Source organism: Diabrotica virgifera, chromosome 1, assembly GCF_917563875.1.
Source record: "Diabrotica virgifera virgifera chromosome 1, PGI_DIABVI_V3a".
In the NCBI taxonomy this organism is placed as follows: domain Eukaryota; kingdom Metazoa; phylum Arthropoda; class Insecta; order Coleoptera; family Chrysomelidae; genus Diabrotica; species Diabrotica virgifera.
Genome location: NC_065443.1, coordinates 176,599,584 through 176,614,758, shown reverse-complemented (window position 1 = coordinate 176,614,758; position 15,175 = coordinate 176,599,584). Strand labels below are relative to the sequence as shown.

At 34.1% G+C, this 15,175-nt stretch overlaps 1 protein-coding gene across 1 annotated transcript; it reads left to right on the top strand.

The window, feature by feature from the left end:
• The first annotated feature begins 7,162 nt into the window (after window positions 1-7,162).
• On the top strand, window positions 7,163-10,264 carry LOC126892099 (uncharacterized). Its single transcript, XM_050661533.1, has one exon. The coding sequence runs from the start codon at window positions 7,163-7,165 to the stop codon at window positions 10,262-10,264; it is 3,102 nt and encodes a 1,033-aa protein (XP_050517490.1).
• The last annotated feature ends 4,911 nt before the right edge of the window (window positions 10,265-15,175 follow it).

Here is a 15,175-nt window from a genome sequence, read left to right as displayed (position 1 = left end):
ATGAAATAAGAAATTTATGACTATGAATCTGCAATCAATCACAAACAAGTCTGGCTAATTGGCTCTGCCAAAGCCATTTTTCAAAAAAAAATTACTTTTCCATTTTCAAAAATCGTTTTTTCCTATTATAGGTAGTATAGTGGTTACTATTATCTATCCATAATCCGAAAAAATGTCTCCAATAAGTGATTGAAATCTGCAATAAAAAATGGGGGTTCCTATTGAAGATTTTAAAGTTACCTCCACCCCCCTCCGTGGGATCGTGTTTGATATTTTTCTATAGGTTTTTGTAAAATATTGAACACTTATTTTTCAGTTTTTCGATTAGTTTCGCGAAATATTCGCTTTTTTGTGAAACTTTTTGACTCGCCTATTTGTTTCAATCTTCAGATTTTTTAAATATACATTGTTCTTGATGTATTTAACTTACCTTTTGCTAATCTGACGTTTTCTAGTTCTTCTAAGAATAGATTCACAACGAACCAATTCTGATGGTGTGGGTGTCGTAGATGGTATCTGCTAAAGACAACTGTAAGTTTTACCTTTAATAAAATTAAAAATAATATCAAAAATAAAACTATTGGTACCAATCTTCGTGGTTTCTAAAATTTGCAAACCAACGAATTTCAGGAGGAAAGAAGGCCGAGGGAGATCTAAATAGTTGCATCTCATTTCGCACCTGTCCAGCTGGTGAAATTCCAGCGAACATTAGTCTCCAATACTCAGAATAGGAGTAAAACTAATGTAAATAAATAATTATTTCCTTCTAAAACGAAAATAAGAACCGCCTTATTTTTGAATAGTTCAGAGAGCGCCAAAAGCACTCTGACCGATTTCCGTCCTTGTTAGTATTTCCTCAAAAAACGCATATTTGATTTTTTCTGAACAACAAAACTTCGTGCGGCCAGCATCGATTCACAACGAACCAATTCTGATGGTGTGGGTGTCGTAGCGACATCTGCTAAAGACAACTGTAAGTTTTACCTTTAATAAAATTAAAAATAATATCAAAAATAAAACTATTGGTACCAATCTTCTGGTAACGCCTTCGTGGTTTCTAAAATTTACAAACCAACGAATTGCAGGAGGAAAGAAGGCCGAGGGAGATCTAAATAGTTGCATCTCATTTCGCACCTGTCCAGCTGGTGAAATTCCAGCGACCATTAGTCTCCAATACTCAGAATAGGAGTAAAACTAATATAAATAAATAATTATTTCCTTCTAAAACGAAAATAAGAACCGCCTTATTTTTGAATAGTTCAGAGAGCGCCAAAAGCACTCTGACCGATTTCCGTCCTTGTTAGTATTTCCTCAAAAAACGCATATTTGATTTTTTCTGAACAACAAAACTTCGTGCGGCCAGCATCGATTCACAACGAAACAATTCTGATGGTGTGGGTGTCGTAGCGACATCTGCGCTAAAGACAACTGTAAGTTTTACGTTTAATAAAATTAAAAATAATATCAAAAATAAAATAAAATAAAAAAAAGAATGTATGTACTTTGTACGCACGTAAGAAGTTATACTTGTATTATATGATTTCAACGGAATCAATATACTTTAAACAGTTTATTTATATTTAATTTAACTATTAAACTGATTTTAATACTTACTACTTTCCAATTTTTTTTATTAAAACAATACCAAAAATTAAAAAAATAAAAGAATAAAACACACAAAAACACATTGAAAAATGCCACAAAAAAATTATTTCTGAACAATAATTGTTGCCAAAAATTTTAACCAAATACGTATTTTCTGAAAAAATTATATAATAATATACTTACAATCATAAAATGTATAAAAAAGTATCAAAATAGTAACTTGCATTGGGGATCACCCGCTTCCCGTCGATCCCGCCGATCGAAAATCGAAGTGCTTTCTCATTGCGCCAACTTCGCGTGTCTGTCATGTGGGAATATACACCAACTGAACGTTTACACCATACACTTTTTGACAGTAGTTGTTTATTACTTATATGAATTTCATCAAATCAGTTTGATTTTTGTGGAATTAAAGGAATATTTTGTGGAATAACAATATATTAGGTGAATATCGGTAGAAATTTTGATGGTAATCAAATTATGTATATCAAAGTATTACGTACTATTTTTGTAGATTCATTTTAAATTTTCCAAACAGGTAGGTACCTATGTAATTTTTTATTAGGATACTAAAACATTTACAATTATTACGTACCTGTCGCTTTTAAAAAACTATTTAAAAAGTCACTACAAATATAACCTTGCTTTTTTCTCTGCCATCACAACAATAAAAACTAATATACACAACATTTTTTTATCTATAATCTCCATATTGAACAATTATTGACAGATGATTTTTACACCCAATCAGATCCCGTATAACGTTTGAGCGACTAATACAATACTGTCAGTGTGCGCATGCGCCAGGGAATGTAAAAATTCACCCTCGTGTCTAAAGAAGTATAACTTCAATAAACTAAAAATAAATAATTGGTCCCAATAGTTTTAATTTTGATATTATTTTTAATTTTATTAAAGGTAAAACTTACAGTTGTCTCTAGCAGATGTCGCTACGACACTCACACCATCAGAATTGGTTCGTTGTGAATCGATGCTGGCCGCCCGAAGTTTGGTTGTTCAGAGAGAACAAAATATGCGCTCTCTGAGGAAATCATAACAAGGATGGAAAACGGTGAGAGTGCTTTTGACGCTCTCTGAACTAACCAAAAATGAGACGGCTCTTGTTTTCGTTTTATAACGAAATAATTACTTATAAAATTATTTCATTTACAAATGATAGCGTATTTTTTAGTTAGGTACTTTCAGTACCAACTTGTGCAATGCTCAATACATTTAAAAATTCTATTTACACTGTTTTATTTTTATGTCGAATTGAATTTCTTTTTTAAATAAATTTATAAATTACTGTATAAATCAGACATGTTCATTTTCTAATCAATTTTACATCCACAAGTGTTTTTATTCACAAGAGAAAAACTAAGAAACTTGTAATTTAAATAAATACTAGTAACAGATGGTATATTTCCCATAAAACTGAATATTTGCCATATTAAACATTTACAGATAAATTTATAGATCTTTGGCCTCTGTGTGACAATGGAAAATTCTCATTTCAATTATGTAGTTATAAAACCAGTGTTCTTCAAACAATTATTTATGTAAAAAAAAGATTAATTAAATAGTATATTATGCAACGAGCATTTAATGATAGTCATTATGAAGCGCATATGAGGGTTACTAAACGAGCCGTATGCGGCGAGTTTCGTATAGAGTACTGTCTGAGAATAGAGTACTTGTCTATTCGTATAGAATATTGTTTGAGAACTGTCAAAGCGCATGTATTTGACTCGCCATTGGTCACTGCGCGTGTACCACCTTTATCGCGAATGTCATATCGCGATCCTATTGGTTAAAAATCTATATATTAATGAAAATCTGTATCTTAATGAAGTTCATTATAATACAGGTAGTGACATCATAATTGATATATTATAGTATGAGAATAGAAAAAAGAATGAATCAGCGCCCCTTGCAAGGATAAGCGGCGCCCGCGTGCGGGACTTATTTTAGCGCCCTTAAATTTACTACCTATATCCAATTATGAAATAAATCTATAATTTTTTAATTTTTACTCGTAATAAAAGAACAGAAATTGTAAGAACTCGAATTTTATTTTTCTTGTAGCTAATTCACGGATGATGGCAAAAAAATAAATAAAACCTTAATTTATATTATCTAGTTAAATCTAAGAATTGATATTTTAAATCTAAATTTACTTAAATTAGTGTTTTTCTAGATTTGTCGCAGCAATTTCTTTTATAATATCTTCAAAATAAATTTTATCGACGAACTCTTGCTTTAAGCTAAGATTGCAAAACCAGATAATCTTTCCTCTACCACAGTAGACCTCAAGTAATTTTTAATTAACTTTAACTTTGAAACTGATTTCTCACAAAAAACAAAAGTCACAGATAAAACGTGAGGATGATTCTTCATAAAATAGTGATATTTGGTAAAAATGGAGTTAGATTATTTTCAAATATATATTGAAGAATATCAAGAGAATTTGATGCATTAGGACGTTAGGTAATGAAAATAACTATAAAACTTTTATCTCGCTAAATAAATCAGTTGCAGCAATCTTTACTTTTGCTTCCGTCTTTACTGGAATAGTTATCAATTAGTAAGACAGTTTTTTAAAATATCATTGTCACTTAATGTAAAAATATCACTAAAAAACCGAAAACATTATTATAATCAGATATCATATCAAATCTATTATTTAAAGAATTTGATCAAATAGGTATTATATACTAAAAACAATAATATTCTAAACGCAGTTTTTGGATCTTGAGGTGTCTCATCTCTATGTTCATAATCGAAAAACTTTGGTTTATATTTTTTTATTTCACAATATTTAACGAAAGAAAACCTTGTTCTATTTCAAGATTAGCTGCCAAATTTTGCGCATGGGCAATTATCTTCTCAAAAACATTTTCATCCCCGTAATTTTTTGTAGCTTAAATGCCTCGACAACTAAGGCCATTGGCATGGTACAGTTGATTTCACAGTCAGATTATAATGTAATGTGTAGTGTGTGTTGAGTAAATGTCTTGTTACTTAGTAAAGTCGACTTCATTGTTTTCACAAAGAGACGCTAATTGCATCCAAACGTCTGCGGTCCTTCCGGTGATACCACAGAGGGGGAAACTATAATTTTTAAATGATCAACTAGATTCTTTAAATAGTTTTGACACACTTTGTCAATTATTACACTTTGAATCATTTTACTTACAATATTAAATTAATCTGGAATAAACATCGTACTAAATCACGCTACAAATAAATTTAAATTGGATATTCAATAGGTACTTAGTAAAATTTTTTTACGGGAGGGGGGTGTTAACCCACTGCCCAACCCCCTTTTCGGAGGACTATTTCTTCCTAGGAGAATGGGAATTTAGGAATGGTGGTAGTAAGTACGTGCTTTCCACACAAAAACATCCACAAAGCCACGTGGCAATCACCAGACGGCCAGACCAAGAATCAAATTGACCACGTACTTATAGATAGTCGACATTTCTCTGATGTACTGGACGTAAGAGCATGTAGAGGTGCTAATATAGACTCCGATCACTACCTTATAAAATCAAAGCTCAGAGCACGCATATCTAACGCAAAAAAAGGTCACAGCACAAAATCCAAAAAATATAATACTGGAGGTGCTAAAATCTGAAACTGCTAGAGCTAATTACATGAAAATCTTAGACGAAACATTACCAAACATCGGTGAAAATTTAAGTATAGAAGAGCATTGGACTAAATGTAAAGAAGCCATACACAGCGCGGTTGACACTGTATTAAAACCTATCAAGACCAGAAAAAACGTGGATTGGTTCGATGAAGAGTGTGGACATATTAACCAACAAAAAAATGAAGCATATAAGAGACTCCAGCAGCGCAGAACGAGATCAACTCTCGAAGATTATGAAAATCTTAGAAGGGAAGAAAAGAGAATGTTCAGAAGAAAAAAGAAAGAACAATACGAACATGCTCTAAACGAAATTATTAACTACCACAATGGAAAAGACATACGAAAATTCTACCAACAGATAAATAGCTGCAGAAAAGACTTCAAACCCAGAATAATAGCCTGTAAAGATAGGGACGGCTCTATAATTAGTAACAAGGAACAGATACCAAACAGATGGGCGCAACATTTTGAAGAATTGCTTAGTGGCAATTATGAAGATGGCGAGATGGAAGATCCCATGCTTCAAATTAATGAAGAAATCCCCACCGAAGAAGAAATTAGAGAAGCCATCTTAACACTTAAAAATAACAGAGTCCCCGGTTCGGATAATCTCCCTGCTGAAGTCTTCAAAAACGGCGGCGACACCCTCTTGAAACACATGCATAAACTGATAACTGCAATTTGGCAACAGAAAGAAACACCCACAGACTGGAAGTTGGGTGTACTATGTCCTCTACACAAAAAGAGAGACATGATGGTGTGTGTTTCAGTATATTTAAACCATTTCTTTGGACTAATAACAATTAGAAAATTAGTTAGTGAAGAAGTCAAATCAGGTAGTTTTTTCAGTCGGCTATCTACGATTTGTTAAGTTAGTATTTAAGTCTCTCCTATTTTTAGCTATTTATATATAAAAATTGATAATTGTCAGTGTCATCAGAAAAGTAATAAAAGTTGGAAAATTTGTAAAAAAGAACTAAATTTGATTGCATTTCTATTATTCAATTGCAGCTAACCTAAATTGATTGATTTTTACTTCGAAACCTGACAAGTTAAGGAGTAGAACGAGATAAAGAAGTAAATCTAAAGTAAAAGTTATCTTGTTAGAAACATTTTGGTGCCGAAACCAGGGAATTGAAGTAATTAAGAAGAGGTTAGCTGCTCTCCAGAGGAAGGAAACAGTCATTTTAAGTTCAAAGGTAAACTACTATTTACAACGATGTCAGCAAGCGAAGGTGAAAGTAAGCGTATATCAAGACCCCCTCCAAGAATGACATACAACGAGTTTGGAAATCCAATAGATGCCCCAACTCCAGTGAGAGTAAGACAACCAAAAGTCAATTCAAGCCGAAAAAGCTCATTGTCACGAGCTTTATCAGTATACTCAACAAGCAGTAACCAATCCGTAATTGCCCTTGAAAAAGAATACGCTTCAAGAGGCAAACACTTCGAGACGAAGAAAAAGATTGCTGAATTACAAATTAAGATCATAGAAGAAGAAGAAAAGGTTGAACAATGCTCTGAGGACTTTTCAACCCTAAAAGAGATCTCTCCAGAAGACCTGAGTGTAGATGATGCTGAGAAGCTAGTCAATGTACAAAAAAACCTGCAAGAAAGTAAGAAGACATTGAGGCACCTTCAGCTAAAACTACAAGGCCTTCAGTCGTTAAGTTTAGTTCAAGAAGAAGAGCTTAAGGATCTTGAAGAGCTTAAAAAGAAAAAAGCTGAAGCCATTCGACAATCAATTGCCGAAGACCAGTATTTAGAATCTGATGATGATGGTGAAGTCGTCGAAACCAATCCTTTAAATGAAGTAAACATACAAACTGAAGTGGAAGAAATACCACAAGTGAAGTGTACTTACCAGAATCAAAAAATGTTCCAGTTGACCCAATCGTTTTGATGGCTCAAGCGATTTCACAGGTGTCTGCTACACAATCCCATTCTCGTAAAGAAGAGAAACTGCCAAAGTTCAATGGTTGTTCAGAAGATTGGCCACTATTCAAAGCTGAGTTTGATCGATCAACTAAAGAGTACAAAGTTGACAATTCAATCATCATTCGAAGATTAAGAGAAGCTTTAAAAGGAGATGCCTTGGAGACAGTTTCATTCCTGCTACCAAACATCGATAATGTAGAAAGCATCATGAAGACCCTAGAAGATAGGTTTGGACAACCAAAGTTTGTGATTGAAGGGTTATTAACTAAAGCAAGAGCAGCTCCTTCTCCATCAGTAACCAAACCTGAAGCAACAATCAAATTCGGAATCGCCGTTCAAGCATTAGTGGCAAGCATCACGTCTTATAAAAGTAGCCAGTATCTATATTCCATTGAAATCCTGAGCACTCTGGTCAAGAAGATGTCGATAGAAATGGAAACTGAGTGGTACACCTGGCTTCGACAAGACACCTCAAGAGAAGAGAATCTGAAATATTTTTCACAATGGATTTCTATAAAACAGTCTGTAGCGTATCTTGTGTCAACTCCCACTACAGCTTCTGAAAATACAAAAGACAAAGATAGAAAGAAGAAGAAGACTAATCATGGAACAGTATCAACGAACCCCAAGCCGGATCGAAAAGAATACTGTGTGTACTGCAAAATTGAAAATCATCATGTAAGTGACTGTCGAAAGTTTTCTGCACTACCAATTAAGGAAAAAGACGAGTTTGTAAAGAAGAATCGTATGTGCTTTCGCTGTTTAAAGAAAAATCACACAGTCAAAAATTGCAAATTAAGAATGACTTGTAAAGTTGAAGGATGTAGAGGAAGGCATCATACATCCCTACATGATAATTCAAGATTCGATGAAGTTCAAGAAAATGGTGAAGCTATCCTTCAAGATCAATCAAAATCTCAACCTCCTTCAGCCCCACCAGCTACTCATATGCACTACCATCAGAGATCAGCAGTTACAGATACAGACGATGAAGTTGAAGAAACGTTATTATGGTATGCCCCTGTTCAACTTAAAGGAATTAATGGAACCACAATTTCCGTCATTGCTATGTTTGATACGGGAGCTCAAAAGACTCTCATTCTGGAAGAAAATGTGAAGAAACTTAGTATAGATGGTAGATGGCGAGATCTTTCACTTGGATGGTTCAACGGACAAGATAACACGGACCCATCAATGACAACGAGAATAGAGATCTCAGGCGACTTTCCAAATGCAAAGACTTACATTTTGAAGTGTCATACAGTCCCAGTAATGAATTTGCCGTCTCAGACCTATTCTGCTTCAGAGCTAAAGAAGAAGTATCGTTACTTACGAAGAGCACCTTTCCCATCACTGAAGAATGCAACCCCATCACTGATAATTGGAAATGATAACATCTCCTTGTTCCTGTCACGAGATTACATTGAACAATCTCCTGATCTACCAATTGCTGTGAAAACAAAGTTAGGATGGACTCTTGCTGGAAATGGTGAAATGTTAACTGGAGGAAAACAAGGAAATTTCTCTATTTTCACTCGCAAGAAAACTAACAACGAAGATCTCTCTGAAGTCATGAGTGACTTCATTGCAGCCGAAGATTGTACAACATTCAAATCTGCGACACCAATGTCAAAAGCGGATGTGGAAGCTTTGAATATTTTGGAAGAAACAACGATTAAGAAAGAAGGGCGTTGGGAAACAAGCTTACTGTGGAAAAATGATGTTCTACCTTTACTTTCGTCTGAAGAAATGGTAAGAAAGAGACTGTTAACCATGGAAAGCAAAGCCGATAAGGATCCACCTTTTGTTAAGTTATACACAACCAATTTCGAAGAATATATCTCAGCTGGATTTCTCCAAAAGGTTAAAGTATACCCTAACGAAACAGAAGACAAGCGATGGTACCTACCTCATTTCTTTACCTTTCACCCGAGTACAAAGCCAATACTTGTATTTGATGCAGCTGCAAGAAGTAAAGGAAAGTCATTTGATGATTTCGTTTACACTGGACCTGATCTGCTACAACTTGCTGTTGTTCTTATGAGATTCCGAAAACATCGATTTGCTATTTCTGGAGACATAAAACAGATGTTTCACCAAGTTGCACTGAGAAAAGAAGATCGACCAGCCCAGACGCTTTTGTATCGTGAAATGAATTGTAATCGAGAGCTCCAACTTCACATATGTTGCTTTTGTGATGCTAGCGAAGATGCGTTTGCAACTGTGGCTTACGTACGAGATCATGCGAGAGGGAGCTTAAGCGTTTCAATCATCGCAGGAAAAGAAAAAGTAGCAAAAGCCAAAGGAATGCCAATACCAAGATTGGAACTCGATGCTGCTATTAAAGGAGCCAAGTTGAAGGCGTATGTGGAAAAAGCTTTTGGACACGAACTTAACTTTGCAAGCTCTTTTCTATGGATTGATTCAAGAACTGTAATGTGTTGGTTGACTTCACGAACGGGAGAATTCAGCCAATATGTAAACAATCGAGTAAACCTTATTCTGGACTACTCTACGTTGGATCAGTGGAATTGGATCAACACGGAGGAAAATGTTGCCGATGATGCCACACGCTTAAGAGGCTCAACAAAGATGTCAACTTCTTGTCGTTGGCTCAATGGAAGCAGTTTTTTAAAATTAAAGGAGAATAAATGGTCAAGGATTTCGACATTACCAACCGCTGATGATAGTCTACTTGAGAAACGGGCAATAATCAACTTCATTCACGAGAGGGAGCCGTTACGGAAAATGCCTCTTCCGGATGTCAAGAAATATTCAACGTGGACTAAACTGATTATGAAAACAGCAAGCTTCATCAGATCTTTTCGATTTAAGATTCAAAAAGTTGGAGAAAATAATGTGAGCCTTGCTGATGTGAAACGAGCTGAGCTATTTTGGGTGAAACAAGTTCAACTGAATTGTTTTGCTGAAGAAATAAAACAGTTGCTCCAGAAAGGAACCGTCTCCACTAAAAGTAAGCTTTATCAATCCATTCCATTTTTGAATGAAAACGGAGTCATGGTCGTGGAAGGAAGGCTAAGAAAGTGCGATAGAGTTCCAGATTAAGTCAAGTTTCTACCCATTTTGGATGGAAATCAATCAAGAAGATTGAAAATTTAAATAATTATTTAAATTTCAATAATTTCATTATTTTTCATTTATTTGGTTGTTATTTGTGATTCATTTTAATTGGTTTTAAATTTCTTTAAGATTAATTAATCTTAGAGAGGGAGAATGTTTCAGTATGTTTAAACCATTTCTTTGGACTAATAACAATTAGAAAATTAGTTAGTGAAGAAGTCAAATCAGGTAGTTTTTTCAGTCGGCTATCTACGATTTGTTAAGTTAGTATTTAAGTCTCTCCTATTTTTAGCTATTTATATATAAAAATTGATAATTGTCAGTGTCATCAGAAAAGTAATAAAAGTTGGAAAATTTGTAAAAAAGAACTAAATTTGATTGCATTTCTATTATTCAATTGCAGCTAACCTAAATTTATTGATTTTTACTTCGAAACCTGGCAAGTTAAGGAGTAGAACGAGATAAAGAAGTAAAACTAAAGTAAAAGTTATCTTGTTCGAAACAGTGTGTGATAATTATAGAGGCATCATTCTACTCAATATGGCATATAAAGTGTTGTCCAACGTATTTTACAAAAGACTTCTCCCCTACGCTGAAGAAATAGTAGGAGGATATCAGTGCGATTTCCGTCCTAATAAATCAACAACGGACCAGATATTTATCGTGAGGCAGATCCTTGAAAAAACCCTAGAGTTCGGCGTCGACACCCACCACATATTCGTGGACTTCAAAGCCGCATACGACTCAGTTAATAGAGGCAAAATTCTACTTGCTGTGGTAGAATTTAAAATACCGCTTCATCTTGTCCAATTAACTGAACTTACGCTCACAGGAGCAGAGAGCATGGTAAAAATCCAGAACGATTTCTCAAGACCCTTCCATTGCAAAAATGGACTATGGAAAAATGGTGTCTCTTATTTAACCTGGGATTAGAACAAATAATTCGAGAGTCCCAAATTAATACGAATGGTACTATCTTTAACAAATCAGTACAAATTGTCGGCTACGCAGATGACATAGACATCATAGGAAGATCTAAAAAATCTCTGACTGAAGCATTTCGGTCGTTAAGAGTATCTGCACAGAGAATGGGGCTAAATATAAATGTTCAAAAGACCAAATATATGTGTTGCACTAGGTCAAGCAACCCGATACCTACAAGAATAATAATTGACGACCTAGAACTGGAAGTTGTCGACACCTTCATATACTTAGGCTCGCTGCTAACTAAAGATAACAATGTCAGTGTAGAAATTAAAAGAAGAATAGTGCTCGCTAATAAGTGCTACTATGGCTTAAGAAGACAGATGGCCCCAAAAATACCTAGAAAAATTAAATTGACTGTCTACAAAACACTAATAAGACCAGTGCTAACATATGGCTCAGAAACTTGGTCACTTACTCAGAATTATCAAGAACTGCTCAAACGTTTTGAGCGAAAAATTCTAAGACGAATATATGGTGGCATAAAAGAACAAGGCTTGTGGCGCAGGCGTTACAACTTTGAGTTGTATAGAAATTTTGGAGAACCTGACGTTGACATTAAGGTAGCACGCCTTAGATGGATAGGTCATGTAATCAGGCGAGAGGAAGATGCCATAGTCAGAAAAGTTTTTGACCGAAGAGGGCTGATAGGACAACGAGCAAGAAGAAGACCGAGGGTTAGGTACCAAGACAACCTAGAAAATGATTTGAAATTTATTGGAATTAGAGCATGGAGAAGAGTTGCCAGAGACAGGGGCAAATGAAGGATTATTCTGAAGAAGGCTTTGGTTCATAAAGAGCTGTAACGCCACTGATGATGATGATGATGATTCAATAGTTAGTAAAGAACTTGCTTTTTGTCTACTTTCTCCTGGAATTCCAAAAATTGTAGTTTAGAAATGAATAAAATGATTCATAATATTCTCATATTACTATCTATGCCTTTTTATAGCATTATATTAGCTATCAAATTGGGTGTTTTGTATAATTTATTTGACCTAAAACCCAACCTAACCACCGTTAAAATTTATTTTTCAAAATTTTCATTTCTCGCCTCAAAGAAAAACCCAATGCCAAATTTTTATGAAATTTTTCAATTTCAAAAATCCACGATAGTTTTAAACCTGGACAGAATATTACAACCCAACAAGTTTTGATTTCTAAACGAAATTTTACAATAAATAAATACAATACAAAAAAATATAATAGTACATAGTAATAATTATTAACACCAAATATAAAATAAGATTTTAATTATTTTTTCAGTAATAACACAGTATTTTATTTTTGAGATTTTTCTAGATGTTCATGAAACATGTAAAACTAAAATTGTATAAAAAATGAATAACTCGATAACATAAGTTTCTTATTTACCAAACCTTCGGTTTGGCGCCCTTTTGGGGTTGCGCCCGCGTGCGTCGTACGCGTTGCACGCCCGGTTACGGGGGCCCTCGAATGAATGTTACAAAAAAAGGGCGTGAGCTCTTTTGCAAAGTAATTGGGCACCCGATAGAAGCAATGTTTCTGACAATTTGTATATTAGATATAATTATTATTAGTTTATATAGATATAACTAGTTTTCTTCAGTCAATAATACGGAAGAACAACTCTAATGCCTTTTTAACATGATACCATGAATACCTTTTTTACTTCATTATAATATGATGCAATTATGAATTCCTTCTGACTTGTTTTTATTTTATTAGGTCCCTTTTTGTTATATTTTCCTTCATCTAAATCTACATTAAATTTCATATAAAATTTGTGCACAATGTCCTATACTAAATGCTAAATGTGTAAAACGCTTCACCAGTTAGTAAATAGACTTGGTGAATGACTCTTGTTCTTCTCACAAGACGAGAACCAGCTTCTTTAGTGAAAGATAACGTCGACTCTAATAATTAGACTATTCATTTCAACTCATAATACTCAAACATAATAATTATCTTTGTCGAATCGAAGCAATCGGAGTTGAAATGAATGTTGTAAATCGGAGTTGAAATGAATAATAAACGGTGAGGTTTATTTTATTTTGTAACACTATTTAAAATCACTATACAGTGCTAGTCAAAAGTCCGTACCCCCCCTCGTATCTTTTGAACGGTTATACCTATAATAGTGAAATTTGGAGATAGGAAATAAACGGACGTAAGCTTCTTAACTAGTCATGACAGGTGACGTAATAGTGACAGATGACTTTACAGCGCCACTGTGACAGATAATTTTAAATGGGACCTTATGGCAAGTGACACCTCGTTTGAAAGGTATTGAAAATACCTATTCAGTCATACTAATATTGTTTAAGTTTAAGCTAATTTTGACGAATTAATGAAATAAATATAAAATTGTAGTTTCATTTAAGGTGGTATGACACAATGTTAAAATTTATATAGTTTTTAGGTACAGTTACCGTCACTATTTCAAAACCAATCTTCAACTTAGGGGTATGTACGTGAACTGTAGACTTTCTATTTTAATAGTATCTAGTTAAAATTTCCAAAGAAAGCAGTATATTTTTTATAACTGTACATAAAGGAGTCCATGTCATAACTTACTTAGTAACTTGCTATAAAAATTCGTTTTGCATAATAATTTTTGAACTTGGGTGGAAAATAACTACCAGAAACGATTAACTATGCAAAAAGCTTTATTTTAAACAAAATTTCATTGTCCATACTGCCATAATTTTTAAATTAACTGTACCTAAAAGTAAAAATTTTAGTTAAAAGCTGCAATCTGGGGATTTTGTTGAAATTACAGCAATAGGTTGGCATTTTTCTAGTGATAAATTAGTTCCGCTGTCACTTAATAGATGAGAAGATGAGTTCACGTGTCATTTAGTAGATGGCAGCAGTGATGTATTAAATGGAGACAGATGCGCGTTTGCCGGATTTTAAGAAAATCTATAAACAATTGAAAACGAGTTTTGTAACCACGGAAATACGATGAATCACGCGGTTTTGTTTAGAAAAGTGGCCCCACCCCCTCCCAGTACGCATTTTGGACCTTGTTTGACTTTCACTTTCAATCATGATTGTATAACGTCACAGTGTCTTAACAATACAAATATACATTTTTTATGCTTGAAACCGTGACGTTATACGAATGGTTGAAAGTTAAACGAGGTTCAAAATGACTCAAAGTGTTTACTGGGGGATTATACTAGTTTTGACATAATACATAAATAACATAAGTAAGCTCTAGTATGTTATGTGGGGCGGATCTAAAAACAATTTCAGTTTTATTCACTTTCTGGCAAATTTAATTTTTATAGGGCCGCAAATAACGCATTGTTCGGATACAATTAGCGTCTCTTTGTAAAGACGATGACGTCGACATTTTTACACACATTACACATGCCAATGGCCATTAGTATTTGTTGAGGCATTATCCTAATAAAAAAATTGTAGACAAAACAATATTGTATAATCATTGATTAATTTATGTCAAATATTTCCGTAAGTGAAAAAAAATATTGAAATTTACTGGAGTAATAATTAGATAAACCGATATGCAGACGATACAGTTGTGGTTGCTAGCAGTATCGACAGGCCTGTCATACCCGGGTACCTACAAAGAGCGAGTGAAAAAAGAGATTTTAACCATCAACATAAATAAAACAAAAATGGACACTGGTGAGCAAAACTCAAAAACCTGCCAGACAATTGAAAATAAAAAACCAATTCAACACGTAGAAGTATATGTATACCTTGGAACAGTCGTCAACTAGAAATGGGATCAAACAACCGAAATACGATGTAGAATTGAAAAGGCCAGAGCTACATTTAACATGAGAAATATATTCAATCATTGCGACATATCTGTCCCACTAAAAATACGGCTGCTAAAATGCTATGTATTTCCAGTCTTGTTGTATGGAGCAGAGACCTGGACAATAACGGAAACATTAT